The sequence below is a fragment of the Podarcis erhardii genome (genome assembly GCF_964252035.2).
Source record: "Podarcis erhardii genome assembly, chromosome: 13".
Classification (NCBI taxonomy): domain Eukaryota; kingdom Metazoa; phylum Chordata; class Lepidosauria; order Squamata; family Lacertidae; genus Podarcis; species Podarcis erhardii.
This window is the reverse complement of record NC_138502.1, coordinates 11,465,097-11,480,383: the sequence shown is the minus strand read 5'-3', so window position 1 is coordinate 11,480,383 and position 15,287 is coordinate 11,465,097. Positions and strand designations below refer to the sequence as shown.

Below are 15,287 nucleotides of genomic sequence, written 5' to 3'. Positions count from 1 at the left end.
ATAAAAATTGTCTCATTTGAATGGTAGTTAAGTTTCCTAAGAGGATGCAATCTGGGTGTATCCCAGACACTATTTAAGTAATTCTGGTTAAGTTGCTGTATCCTTTGTGTTATGTTGCTAGTTGCCAGTGAAAATCCAGAACGATTTTTTCTGAGGAGCAGCAGATTTAATTATAGCTCTGTTAATAACCAAGGAGGAATGTAGGTATTCAGAACTAGGGATTCCCTGTGGAACTGCTGAAGGAAATGTGTTTGTCACATATTCAGGACTGTTATTTTTAATTTCCTTTCATTAGATAATAAGGGGCCAGTGGTGTATTGGTAAAGTTAGAAGTTAGAAGTTCATCACAGAAGACCTTGGAACCAATGGAGATCCCAAAATGTAGTATGGTGTAGTCAGGATGAGCAGACCTGGATTCACACCAGCCATGTGGCATGACTGCAACCCTACACATAGTAGTTACTTGGAACTATGCTTCCATGGTTTTTAAATCACTTGTAAAATATGATGAATTTTACAACAATATCTTTAGTAGTCTGAAATGCAACCCTTAGCTTTTAATTCATAATTTAAAATATTTGTACAGATGTGTTCCTTTTTAAACTTTAGTATGAGGGGGAAAGAACATCAAATTCAGAGAAGAATGAACTTGGAAGGATGGCTCTGCTATGGTTCATGCCCACAAAGCTTTCTGTGTTCCTTGATGGTATCAGAGTACTTTGACAGGGGAAAGTCCAGGGAGAAGAGCTACATGGGATGCTCTATTGGATTTGGGGAACAGTTATGTCAAATAGACTTGTTCATGCTTTAATTCTTTCTTATGATAAGCTGTCCCCTGCTGTTTAACTCTGGCCTCACCAAAATGATATAACATTTGGGGGGGGGGAATGCAGCCCAGTAATCCAAAACTAGAAGTAATCCAAAACTTTCAGCCACAGTGGTAGCTATTTATCTTCTTGCACTGGAATGCTTTTGAACTGCTAGGTTGGCAGAAGCTGGGACAGAGCAACGGGAGCTATAAGCTGAACTGCAGTGATCATTACATATGGAAATGGGATATATCTGTTAGTAAGTGATAAGGTAGTTTTTATACAATCCAAACATAAGATGTGGAGCTTTAATTTAATAATTATTTCTCTGCAGTGAAGGAATGGGTTGATACTGTCATATGGAAATAATATGAATTATTGAGTGTACATCATATTTATGTGGTGAACTTCCCTATAACTGGAATCCTTCACCCACATTAAGAAAGGAAGAGACAAAATAGACATTATGACAGGGTCTCTTGAATTCTGTACATTTGTCTTCAGCATTCAAACATCCACTTCAAAATCAGGAGACAATGTGACTTTTTGAACATTGAGGAATTATTCAATATATCCCAAAATGAGACAGGATGATGGTTCTTCTACTCATAAATCTCTTAATTTGTCAGGATTCCTGGGAGTTGACAGCTTCCTGGTTCCCCAACTCAGAAAATTGCTTTTTCAGAGCATCAGGGGTTAATCCGCTGTTCACTCTTTTTTCCATAGTGAATTCAATAGTCAATATCTATGATTGCCTAACATCAATCACCACAAGGAAAATCTAGAAAAAACATCTAGAAAAAAAAAATGTAAGGCAGCAGCTGAACACATGTTTGCAAATATTCAACTGCACACAAAGAAAAAAGCACACGATACAGCAAAGGACAGAGCCAGTGTGGTGTAGTGGTTAAGAGCGGTAGTCTCATAATCTGGGGAACCGGGTTCGCGTCTCCGCTCCTCCACATGCAGCTGCTGGGTGACCTTGGGCCAGTCACACTTCTTTGAAGTCTCTCAGCCCCACTCACCTCACAGAGTGTTTGTTGTGGGGGAGGAAGGGAAAGGAGAATGTTAGCCGCTTTGAGACTCCTTAAAGGGAGTGAAAGGCGGGATATCAAATCCAAACTCTTCTTCTTATTATTTATTTACTTTTTCTTCCTTATTAGCTGTTCTCTATTGTTCAGCTCAGACCTAAGAATGATTATGTAACATTTTGGGGAAAAGATGCAGCCCAGCAACCCAACACCAGAGGCTAAGATGGAGAAGATCTCCACAGCTACCATGTATTTTCCTTTGGTGCTCAGGTAGGAAGGAATAAAGGACAGCCAAACACTGCAGAAGACCAACATGCTAAAAGTGATAAACTTGGCTTCGTTGAAACTGTCTGGTAATTTCCTGGCAAGGAAAGCCATAACAAAACTCACAGTTGCCAGGCAGCTCATGTAGATGAGGACACAGTAAAACATTGCCACACTCCCCTCATTACATTCAAGTATGATTTCTTCCATCACAGAGTGCATGTCCACATCTGGGTATGGGGGAGAGGTTGCCAGCCACACAGTACATATGCCTACTTGGACTATGGAGCAGGAAAGAAGAATGGAGTGGCCTAGTCCTTTCCCCACCCATTTCCTCATCCTGGATTCTGGTTTTGTAGCCATGAAGGCCAAAACCACTGTGAAGGTTTTTGCCAGGACACAAGAGACAGCGGTTGAGAAGATGATGCCAAAAGCTGTTTGTCGGAGGAAGCACGTCACGTTCTCAGGTCGGCCAATGAAGAGCAATGCACACAGGAAGCAGAGGAGGAGAGAGATGAGCAGAGCATAGGTGAGGTTTTGGTTGTTTGCAATGACAATGGGTGTGTCATGGTGTTTTATAAATATACCTAGTACCAGAGCTGTGATCAAGGAAAGGGAAAGAGAGAAGCAGGCTAAACTGATGCCCAAAGGTTCTTCATAAGACAAGAAGCTGATATCCTTGGGTAGACATCCATCCTGGTTCTTGTTTGGATATTCTTTGTCTGGGCATTTATTACAGTCATTCATATCTGGAAAAAAAATAAGGAAATGACATTTAGTTCATATCACGTCAGCTACCTGAAATGTTGCCTTTCTGTCTGAGAAGAAAAGAGCTCTGCTCAAATTAAAACACATTTAATACTGCCTGATGCTGTGTAACATGGTATTGTTGAATTTAATTGGTTCAGAGATATTGGTCTGTAAATTGCAGAGCCAGGGCCATTCCTCCTCACGATTTTGGAACATATCATTACACTAGCCTGGGTGTAGCCTGTGTAAGTCAAAAGGAATGAAAAGCCCCTTCTATATTTGATTTTAACCACATACCATCCAACTACCTACTTTCAATGCATTGTCATTCTCATTTGATTAGCATATTTAGACTATCTGAAGGGCAATGATCACAAAGATGCAGGATCTCACACACAGTAGATCATCTCCTCTTTTGAAAGTATCCATAGAGTATGTATCCATAGAGTATGTATCCATAGAGTATCCATCCTTACAGCACCTTTCAGTGCTTAGTACTGAGTCTGGATCTATTTAACTATTTATTTCTCTTACCATCCTGGTTTGCAATCTTTCCCTCTGCACATGGGATGCAATCGTAGCAGCAAGGTGGCTGTCCCTCCTTCACTTTCTTGCTGGATCCTGGAAGACATCTCTCAGTACAGAGAGAAAGAGGCCGAGTCTATTCCGTAAATGAAAGAGCAGAAGGATCAGCAAGAGAACAATGAGTTTGGAACCTTTTATTTTCTTGGGCCTTTCCATATGTTACTAAACTGATACAGCCTTTCAGTAATGTGTAATGGCTATATGAAGAGCCATTGCTTCTTTTCTTATTATTAGAAATTATGTTATATTCCCTCTATATTGCTTTAGGATGTGCGGTGCCCCATCTGTTCTGCAAAGATTGCTTTGTCCATTAAGGTACACTTTGAAATTATTCTAGTTTCCCTGTTAATTTTGTTATAATTGTTACTTTTGAGTATCTTGTCCACTTGGTAGACAGCTCTAGAACTGATTTTGGTGCCGGTGAGTACATCTATTCTTGGACCCATCAGATGCTGCCTGGAGAAGAGTTCCGAAAATGCTACCCAGAGTGGCTGGAAAACCCCACTAAGATTGGGGGTGGTATTATAGTTGGTGTTGTTTTTAATTTTTGAGGAACACAATCTTCGTGAATTCCAATATAAAAATATTCTGGACAAATACATGAATTGGAAGGAGGCTATCAAAGCCCTAAGGCACTCCTTGGCATGCTGCAACACAATTCTGAGCATGTTAAGAAAAAAATATGCTTTTGAATACATATTTTGAGATAACTCTTTTTAAAAGACCGATCCCTTTCTAATGCTCTGTCTTCTTGCTCTTCACAACTTTTGCTCTCATGTCGCTCCCTCACTCTCTCATTCTCCACCACTTCTCCTCCTTCCACCTCTTCCACTGGCACCCTGAGAAGATGTGTGTTCTCCTGCACCTGCTGCTGTCTGTTCTCAGTTTCTTCCTCTGGTATTATTATGCATACTTTCCCCACCTTTCTAGCAAGAAAGACAATGTCCTGGGGCCTATCAATTCATACCTCATCCTTCACTCTGTCAGAAATCAGTATTTAATAAGTGTAAAGCAATCCCAAATTCTTTGGTTTATTTTACAGTAGTTTTATTTTATACTTAGGATTCTGGTTGAAGTCCTGCAGTCCATAATCCATTTAATGAGTCCAATTTACCACTTGTGTGCACTTTTTGATGTAAGGTTGCTTGAAGGTGAAAATGATCGTGAAGATGATAGCTTCATGGTCTCTGAGCATGTATACCCTCTTGTGATGAGGAAATGAACCCAGAGGCTCTATTTGACTGATAGAAAACCTTCCCTCCTGTCTCCAGGCCTTTTCATAGAAAAAATTGCCCTGGACCTAATGACCCACATTCAGATGATGAATTGTGTGATGCAAAAACCACATTTGCTTGGATGTAGCTTGTAGTGGGGTCTGTGAATGGTTGGGATTAGGGTGAGAAAACCTAGCTTTTCTTATTTTCATCTGAACTAGGATCCTCCTAAAGTCTGTTCACACTGTTAGACTTGCCTAACTGTATTTTGTAGTAAAATGGTTCTTCTGTTTTGTAACCCCCTTAATAAAATATTTGCCTTTATTCCTTGTGTGGCTTCTAGCAGTAAGCTTTCGGCTCTTAATCTGGTATCTGGATGCTTTGGTCATGCACCACTCCTCAACAGCAGCTCAGAAAAGAGTGAGAAAACATGCTGGTGGATAATGATTGCTTATTCAAAACTGACTCTCTTTTGAATTAGCAAACAATGCAACTCTACCTGGTTAAACCAACTGTGCCATGTGATGGCATCTTCATCAAGGAGTAATGATTGGTCTGGAGGAGCCTGTGGATCTATCCTCCCAACTCTCACTCGGTGCAAACTTTGGTTGGAGAATATAATCCAATTGATAATATCCAAGCTAGATGCTGCCTCTCCATTCTGGTTGATGAAGACCACATCTCCTGCTGTATTGTTAAATGATTTACTTCTCAGAAAGTGATGGAGCTAGATTGAAAGCAGAAAAGACAATTGTTTGGAAAAGACTGCAGTCTAATGCAGGGTGGAGAATTTTTTTTTCCTGTTGGAAGAACCTACAGGAAATGGTGGGGGTGATTCAGTCAACTGTCAGTGGATTCAGGTCCAAGCATGGAGAGAGTCAACCAATTGTCTTTCACACACAGGCATCTCTCTCAGTCTTCCTTACAATCCTTCTCAGAGTGTCCACAAGTTAAATAGGTGTAGGTAGTGAGGTTCCCCCCCTCTCCCTCCATCCCTCTCCCTGAACCTCACATAAGACACTGCTGTGGTGTGCTACCACCAGCTCTAATGAAGGATTTGTTTGATATGGGATAGAGGGGATGCTGAAAATCTCTCTCAACCGTTACCACAGCTTCCTATCTATGAATGGCATGGGATCTCATTAAGCTGCAAAGCTTCTCTCATACAAATGCTTTATGCTCAAACACAGGGCAGTACCTGCTCAAAGAAGGACACAACCATCATTTCACTTCCCTATAGGGTCTACTGCCAATTGCAAGCAGCACAATATCACCAACTCTGTCTGCACAATTATAAATTTTGGGTTTTGCCAGTTGAGGATGTTCAGCCTTTACCTGCCAAAACTGTGGATTTGGATTCTTCCCTCTCCCTCTGTACACCATTCCTCTGTGCCTGAGTCTGGATGTGGACATGGCATGTAAAGCATGGGCCATGGCGTAGACAGCACTATGGATGCTATAACTGTGGCCTGTCATGCTCATTTCAAAAAGTGATCCGGGAAGGTTCTCCAGCTTCTCTTCTCCGGTGCAAATATTCCCCTCCACCTTGTCTGCAGTGATATCTGGGAATACACATTCAAAGGTCTGTTGCCAGAAGTCCCTGATAAAACCGTCCCCATCTGTGCTGGAAGGGTTTCTGTGCAGAACATACTGATAAAATCCTGGTGGGTTTCTAAAGTGAATTTCAAAGGCTATAGCGCCACTGAATATTCCCGAATCCCAGTACCTTTGAAAGACAAATGAAGCGAACTCAACCTGGGCTGTTATTATCCATACTTTACTTTTTACATTATTTTTTATGTCATCATGTTCTGAAATGTATGGAAGCCATCTAAAAGTTGCCATGGAATAAGATTCTCCAGAGGCAACCACTACGTTAGCTTTGCTACTAAAAATTTTCTGGCTTATTATTGCCCCCTGACGTAGCATGTCATCAACTTCAGAAATAAAACTAAAATTGGGGATCCTTCCTAGGAATGCAAAGCAGACACCACTCTTGGTAAACATTTGGGAAATGGTTTGCACAAATCTTTCTCCATTGTCATTGTCTGTTGCAATGACTCCAATCCACGTCCACCTGAAATGCAGAAGCAAAGAGAGAATTCCCTCATACTGAAGGGCTTCTGAGGCTGCCATCTGGTAGAAGGGAAGCCCTGGGCTTTTATCATTCATCACTGGAGCAGATCCATAAATGAGCTAAAGAGGGAATGGAGGAAGAGATGAGACACTGTAATATTTGCATTGTTCTTTCAAACTATTAATATACATTTTGTGGTGAATCCTGTTAGTCAGACATGCCCTTTGTCACTCACCAGGGGTTGCATGCCCTCTCTCATTTATACAAATGACACAGGTGCAGATTGGGTGAAAATTGGAATCTTCTCCAATTTCTGCTTGTTAAGCATTTGTTCTGTTGAGCAGAGAGGAACAATGTTCCTATTTTATCTTTATTTTTAAAAAGCTTATTCATGCTTTACGAAGGATAAAACTGAACGAAGGGACACACCTTGCCCTAAAGAGAGGATTGCCTAGCACTGCTTTAGATATTATTTACTGCAGCCACGTCAGAATTGCAACTTGGGTCGGAATTGCAACATTTCTTTTGTGTAGCTTCTGTCATCTTCACAATGCACATATCCCAGCACAAAGCAGAACTGCCATTTCTGCCTCCTCTTTTTAAACTTCTTAGACATCATATGAACATTTATTTCACATTGGAGCCAGCTGCTCAGTACTATTACTATTCTCCTGCATAACTGGATTATATCTGCAATTTTCATACCTCCAGAGTATGTTTAATTTGAAAGCCCTTTCCCCCTAAACATTAACATATGGAGTTATGGCTGGTGATGAAGAAACCCATTCTCCCATCATTGGCCTTTGGGATATCCTTGAGGTGTGTGTTAGAGATTGGGGGGTGTGGCATATTTTTTTTCCTGGTATTGCAGCCATTCTTATTTAGGTTACTTTATTTTATTTTAACTCTGTATCTCCTTTATTTTTCAATGATCTGAAGGTGGTGTACATGGTTCTGCTCCCCATTTTCTCCTCACCCTGAAATGTTGCTGTGAATTCAGGCTCTTTCTTTATGTAAGCTGATAGGGGTATTGTACATAGGTGTCCTACCTGTGGAATCTTATAGATATCCAAAACTGTTGCTACATAAAAGGAGATTTCAGAATCAAGTCCCCCAATGACCCCTGCCAGATTGTTTTCAACATCACACATATAATTAGGAACAAATTTCTCTTCCATGGATAAAAGTACCAGTGTGGCAAGATATGTGCTCCTTGCATTGGAATAGCTGTCATATAAGTGAAAGCCCAAGGTGATATTGGGTAGGATGTGAGAGTCTTCGTTGATCTCCTTGACTGCAAATGTCAAGGACACGATGTGCTGGTAAACCTTAGGCACCACCCTAGAATGAGAGTTGCAAACAGTATCATAAGGAACTGATATATCCTTTTACATATCAACACAGTAGTTAATCATATCGAGTTCAGTGGAGTTAACTCCCAGTCCAGTGTATTGCTGAACAGTTCTTATAACAAGCTAGTTTTTCTTGATGTTTGCACAGAATCTCTTTTCCTGCAACTTGAATACATTGAGTTGGGTTCTACCCTCTGGAGCAAGAGAAAACAAGCTTGCTCTATCTTCTTGGTGACAGCCCTTGAGATACTTGAAAATGGCTATCACAACCGAACACAATCCGCCAGGTGAGGTCTGAGCAAGGCAAAAGAGAGCTGCTCTATGATTTCTTTTGATTGGGGCACTATACTTCTGTTGATGCATACTCCTTGATCCTTTTCACATGTTATCTTTGATCCTTTTCACATGTTATACTGGCATGCCAGGTGTTCCCCATTTTAGATTTGTGCAGCTGGTATTTCCTGCCTAAGTGCAGAAACTGACATTTGTCCCTATTGAAATTCATTTTGCTCATTTTGTCCCAGTTCTCCAATCTTAAGGCCAATGATTTCTAGACCAGGGGTTGCTAATGTGGTGCCCATAGGAAACGTGGAACCCCGGAGCTCTTTCTCTGACACATCTAGGACTTTTCCTGACATTTACAAAGTTTCTGAGCTCTCTCCTGTTCAAAAGGGATAGCCCAGACATACAAACATATATACATTTCAATACAGTTGTATCCATTTCCCTATCGAGAAATGGGAGCTTCTAGACTATTCTCTTAATTCAGAAGACATTCCTATGTATTTTTACATCAGCATATGTCCCACTGAAATCAAAAGTGGTTATCCCTAGGTCAATGGGTAGAGGTTTGCAGCCTCAGTCATTATTCTGAGACTGCAACTCTAGGTTTGATCATTCCCGTGCTGTAATAAATGAGTGGCTTAGTTCTTACACAAGCTTTTCAGGCAGCGCTGGTGGGGGTTCCTCAGTGAATGTTGCTGGAGAAGACATGATGCCACCATGATAAACAATGCCACCAATGAGGAACTCTCCTGGCTGATGATACGTGTGAAGTGGACGGTGTGGACCTTGGAGCCTGCATTTTGCTAGGTGAGCCTGACATACATTGTAAGAAATCAGTTCCAGCAGCAAGACCACTAAAACCGCCATTCTCAATACAAAGGCAACTGTTCGTTCTACGCAGAAAAAACGTTTTATCTTCTCCAAGATAAATATGGTAATAAATGGTAGTTTATTTTCTTGAGAAGACACAATCTGGGAGTATCTAAAATGTGACTTGTGGATCACAAGTCTGTTTAATTCTAATTAATTTTAGTATACGTTGCATTAGGTTTGCCAGTGGCCACTGTACCTGTAAGTCCACAGGGGTTTTTGAGAAACAGAAGCTCAAATTATAGCCCTGTTAATCATCATATGTAGTTAATCATTCAATGCTAAGGAATCCCGCTGGAATTGCTGAAAAAAATGTTTTTGTCACATATTCAGAAATGTAATTTTAATTTTCCTTTCATTAGTTAATAAGGGATCAGTGGTGTATTGATCCCTTATTAGTTAGAAGTTAGAAGTTAGAAGTTAGAACCTCATTAAAGAAGACCTTGTAACCCATGGAGTTTCTAAAATGTGTAGTCAGCATCTTGGAATTAGGGTCCCTTCCAGCTCTATGAGTCTAGGATACATGAACCACTGCTTCCCTTAATCAGAGTACTTTGTCAGGGGAAAGTCCAGGGAGAACAGCTACATGGGCTCCTCTGTTGGCTTTGGGGAACAGTTTTGTGAAATAGACTTGTTTATGCTTTAATTCTTTCTTATAATAAGCTTTCCCCTGCTGTTTAACTCGGGCCTCACCAAAACAATATAACATTTGGGGAAGAAGATGCAGCCCAGTAATCCAAAACTAGAGGCCAAAATAGAAAAGATCTCCACAGCCACCATGTACTTTCCCTTGGTACTCAGGTAGGTAGGAACAAAGGACAGTCACACACTGCAAAAGACCAACATGCTGAAAGTGATAAACTTGGCTTCATTAAAACTGTCTGGTAGCTTCCTAGCTAGGAAAGCCACAGTGAAACTGACCATGGCCAGCATTCCCATGAAGCCTAGGACACAGTAGAACATGGTGACTGATCCTTCATTACATTGCAGTACAATTTCTTTAGTCATTGAGTGCTTGTCTAAATCAGGGAGTGGTGGAGCAACTATCAGCTAGGCACTACACATCATCATTTGAATGAGGAAACTGAAAAGAACAATGGAGATGGCCAGATTTCCCCCCACCCATCTCCTCATTCTGGAGCCTGGCTTGGTAGCCATGAAAGCTAGAACCACTATAGTTGTTTTTGCTAAGATGCAAGACACTGCTACTGAGAAGATCACTGCAAAAGCAGTTTGTCGAAGGAGGCAGGTTATTTTTGTGGGTTGGCCAATGAATAGCAAAGGACAAAGGAAGGAGAGAATGAGGGCTATGAGGAGAACATAGGTGAGGGTCCGATTGTTGGCTTTGACTATGGGAGTGTCTTTGTGCTTGATGAAGATCCTAAGCACAAAACCTGTAATGAAAGTCGATAAAAGAGCAAAAGTGACCAAACTGATTCCCAGAGGTTCATCATAAGACAGGAAGCTAATATATTTTGGAAGACATATATCCTGGTCAATGTTTGGATACTGATCTTCTGGACATTGAAAACAGTCATCCATGTCTGAAAATAAAACAAAAACATGTTTACTGAATATGTTTAGAGTCTAGTGGTGGCAAGGGGAAAGGCTTTTTTGTTTTATATCCCACTTCTTTACTCGACTCGTCAAAGCAGTCAACAACATTTAGAAAACACAGCAGATCACAAAGCAAAACTACCAGCCCCTTGAAATAGCAGCAGGCATCAGATGTTTCTTTCTTCAATTAGCCCTGTCTTTAGCCAACTGAACCAGGCCCTGATGTGGTCTTTGCTTGTCTCTTTTGCTCTGTTATTCCTTCGCACAAGGCAAGTATCTGTTGGCCCATGTAGACTAGTCCACATTTCCCCCTCACATCTCTCATTCAGTGTCATATTTGTGGAAATAATGTAGATAGCTGCACACTTCATAAACTACTTCAATATTTTGGTGGAATGCAATTAAATCTCAACAGACTACCGACCCTCCAAGTGTATGTATTTTCCAGGGATTTCCCCGCTTTACAGAAGCTGTATCAGTTTCTGATTTGATCTCTGAATGTCCCACTTTTCCTTAGGATGTCCCTATTTTCATAGGAAAAATGTTGGAGGGTATGGTGGGATGTCCCTTTTTACTTCAGAGTAATGTTGAAGGGTATGGAGTTATCTGACACCCGAGCCTTCTGAAGGCAGCCCTAAATAGGGAAGATTTTTTTAAATGTCTAATATTTTATTATGTTTTATATATATTGGAAGCTGCACAGAGTGGCAACCGAGTCAGATGGATGGGGTATAAATAGTAAAGTTATTGTTATTACTATTATGGAATAGGACATCCCTATTTTGATTAGAGAAATGTTGGAGGGTATGAGACTAAATTGGTGGTTCTACCCTTTCTGAACTGCAGCTTATTTTAAGGGTGAATCTCTGTGCATGATGAAGGTAAATAGAGGAAAGTTTTTGACAAGAAAGTACTGGCTCATGGTTTAAGCAGACCAGTGTTTGGTAAGGCTTTAGCTGAGCTGAGAGCATATACAGATTAAAGAAAATACAAGACTCATTAGCAGCCCAGAGTGACCTTCTTGAACGTTTGTATACCCTAGGGAGGGTTAAAATCATGTTTGAAATAGGTAGCATACATACATCTCTATATAACATTTTAAAACTTTTCTTACCTTTCTGAACAAAATAAAAAAATTCCTTCCAGTAGCACCTTAAAGACCAACTAAGTTAGTTCTTGGTATGAGCTTTCGTGTGCATGCACACTTCTTCAGATACACAGATAGTGTGTATCTGTGTATCTGAAGAAGTATCTGTGATATGTATGTATCTGTGATACTGTGTATCTGAAGAAGTGTGCATGCACACGAAAGCTCATACCAAGAACTAACTTAGTTGGTCTTTAAGGTGCTACTGGAAGGAATTTTTTTATTTTGTTTTGACTATGGCAGACCAACACGGCTACCTATCTGTAACTTACCTTTCTGGTTAGAGATCTTTCCTTCTGGACATGGAATGCAATCATAGCAACAAAATGGTTTCCCTTCCTTCTTGGTCCTACTATAACCTGAACCGCAATGATCATTACATATAGAAATGGGCGAGGTCTGTCCATAAATATTAGAACATAATGTTTTAGGTAATATCATGAACATTAGAGAGTACTGTGAACATTAGAGAGTACTGTGAATGCATGACTTGAGTCCTTGGCTCACATTATGGTATGGTTTATTTATAAAACACTTTTTAGATCAAAGGCCACCAAACCAGTGAGCAACATAAATACAGCCATATATATGTCATTAAATCAAATAATAAATAGTCATTAAAATCTATAACACATTTTAAAACAAACCAAAGGAATGTACATCAAACAAAAGTGGTGGTATTAATTGTCATCAATTGCATCTTCACCAATCAATAGTAACTCTAAAATGAGGATGTTTGACATGCCCCTGTGGGGAAGAGGACATATTTTGGGAGCTGTCACAGAGAGCATCAATTCCCAGAATGCCATCCCCCAGGTTTCTTAGGGTGGCAGAAGTACCAAGAGGGACCTTTTGCTTATCTTTATACCCAAAAGAGTACTTATGGAAAGAGACAGGCCTTCAGATATGTAGGGCCTCAATAACCCCATAAATAAATACATTATTTTTTATTTATTAGATTATTGAGGCCCGGCATAAATTATTTCTTTATTGATAAATTTATTTACCACCTTTCAGTAAAAGGTCAAAAAATGGTTAACAACACAAAACAGCAACTGCGCAACACAAACACTTAAAATAATTATTTTAATCAAATTCAAAACAAAAGTAAATGTCCATTGTAAGAAGTGTGTCGTCACCAGTTCCATTTATACTTCTACAGCCAACACTCAGCTTATTAGGGGTTTAAATTCCAGGGATAGTTTGTAAAGCTAAAGTTGCATATAATCAGGACACATTGGATTCAATGGTGGGTGTGATGGCCAAAGTCTCTCCCCCCCCCACCCGACTTCCACCCCCTTTTTTTTTATTTATTTATTAATTTTGCCAGACACATAAAGCTGAATACCCACAAGTTAAATGTGTGATGTGTGTAAGTAGTGAGTTCTATCTCTCTCTCTTCTCTCTCCCTCTCTCTCTCTCTCTCTCTCTCTCTCTCTCTCTCTCTCTGTGTGTGTAGGTAAAAAGGTAAAGGTAAGAGGAAGAAACTTGCACATCCCCTGCAGTGGCAGTAAGAGCACCAGCAACCTAAACACTACCATCTTGCAAGGGATTATTCATTTAGGCACAAGTTCACCTCTTCTGTTACTGTCATTCAAGTGACTGTGAGCTGTAGAGACTAACTTGAATAGTCACTCACACAGCTGATTCAAAGCCAGACTCATGAGTCTCTGTATATCTATAGACACAACCATGTATAGTTCATAGTTATTAATAAGACCCTCCATTCTTAGTTTCATTATTTGCATGTGGGCACAGAAGAGGGAAGGGGAGAAGATGTGATTCTGAATAGTTACAGGAGAGGTAATCACTTGCTTTGAATGACAGTTTCTGTGTAATATTTGAAAGAAAACATGTTCATCCTATCTCAGCCAAAGCCTTTTCTTAAGTGGGAGAGATGTATGCTAGATCCCTTCTTCTTTTTCATTTTAGTGTACTATTAATATTAAAAAAATATGCCCCACAGAGGACCTTAAGGTCCATATATAGCAACACCCTAGAGGACCCGGGCCCTAAGGAAATTAGATTAACCTCAACCAGAGCCAAGGCCTTCTCAACACTGGCTCCAGCCTGGTGGAATGCTCTGTCTCATGAGACCAGGGCACTGCGGAATCTGATTTCTTTCTGCAGGGCCTGTAAGACAGAGTTGTTCCACCTGGCCTTTGGCTTGGAATCAGTTTGATTTCCTCCCCCTCTTTTTTTCCCCTTTCTGCTCCTATTAAGAGATTGAACCCTAATATTTTAATGTTGTATTTTAATCTTTTAAATTGTATTTTAATCAACTTGTTTTTATTATTGGTTGTTAGCCACTCTGAGCCTGGTCTTGGCTGGGGAGGGCAGGGTATAAATATAAATATTATTATTATTATTATTATTATTATTATTATTATTATTATTATTAAAGTTTAAAGAACAAATAACTTTGACTTAGTATATTTGCAGTTGCAGAATATTATGTTCAATGCAGGTAGGTGATAGTTAAATTGCTAATACATTTTACATAGATTAAACTGTTACAGACTGAATAACTCTCAGGCAGACAGCAGCCCAGCACAACAAACCTGCTGCTCGAACTGTTAAGACTGTTCCACTAACTGCCATAACTGCCACAGAGTGTATGACATTCCAGAGTTCTACTGTTCTTTCCATTAACCCTTTACATATGTGAATGTTAGAGCAATTAGTTTAAGCATTTAAAACGCTGATGGGAGCCAGGTAGATTGTAGTCAACCTATTTATAAAATAGAATACACCCATTTATTAAATAGGTGGCAACTGTCAAATAGAACACATCTACATATGACATTCCTCACCTTTTTGGTTTGAAATCTTTACTTCTGGACATTGGAAAGCAATCATAGCAGCAAAATGCCTTCCCTTCTTTTTTAGCTTTTCTATAACCTGAACTGCAGTGATCATTACATATGGAAATGGGATATATCTGTTAGTAAGTGATAAAGTAGTTTTTATACAACCCAAACATAAGTTGTGGAGCATTTATTTCATAATTATTTCTCTGCAGTGAAGGAATGGATTGATACTGTCATATGGAAATAATATGAATTCTTGAGTGTACATCGTATTTATGTGGTGTACTTCCCTATAACTGGAATCCTTCACCCACATTAAGAAAGGAAGAGACAAAATAGACATTATGACAGTGTCACTTGAATTCTGTACATTTGTCTTCAGCATTTTAACATCCACTTCAAAATCAGGAAACAATGTGACTTTTTGAACATTGAGGAATTATTCAATATATCCAAAAATGAGGCAGGATGATGGTTCTTCTACTCTTTACTTTCTCTTAGCTCTATCAGGATTCCTGGGAGCTGACAGCTTCCTG

The 15,287-nt window shown here is 39.8% G+C and overlaps 1 protein-coding gene across 1 annotated transcript; it reads right to left on the bottom strand.

Annotated features, from left to right (window-relative positions):
• Nucleotides 1–1,951: 1,951 nt before the first annotated feature.
• LOC309328423 (vomeronasal type-2 receptor 26-like) lies at nt 1,952–12,336 on the bottom strand (the record flags this gene model as incomplete). Its single annotated transcript, XM_081838424.1, has 5 exons — nt 12,214–12,336; nt 5,989–6,849; nt 5,153–5,380; nt 3,389–3,515; nt 1,952–2,853 (listed from the first exon to the last, which is right to left on the bottom strand). The coding sequence occupies exons 1-5, from the start codon at nt 12,316–12,318 to the stop codon at nt 1,952–1,954; spliced, it is 2,223 nt and encodes a 740-aa protein (XP_081694550.1). The 5' UTR covers nt 12,319–12,336.
• Nucleotides 12,337–15,287: the final 2,951 nt, after the last annotated feature.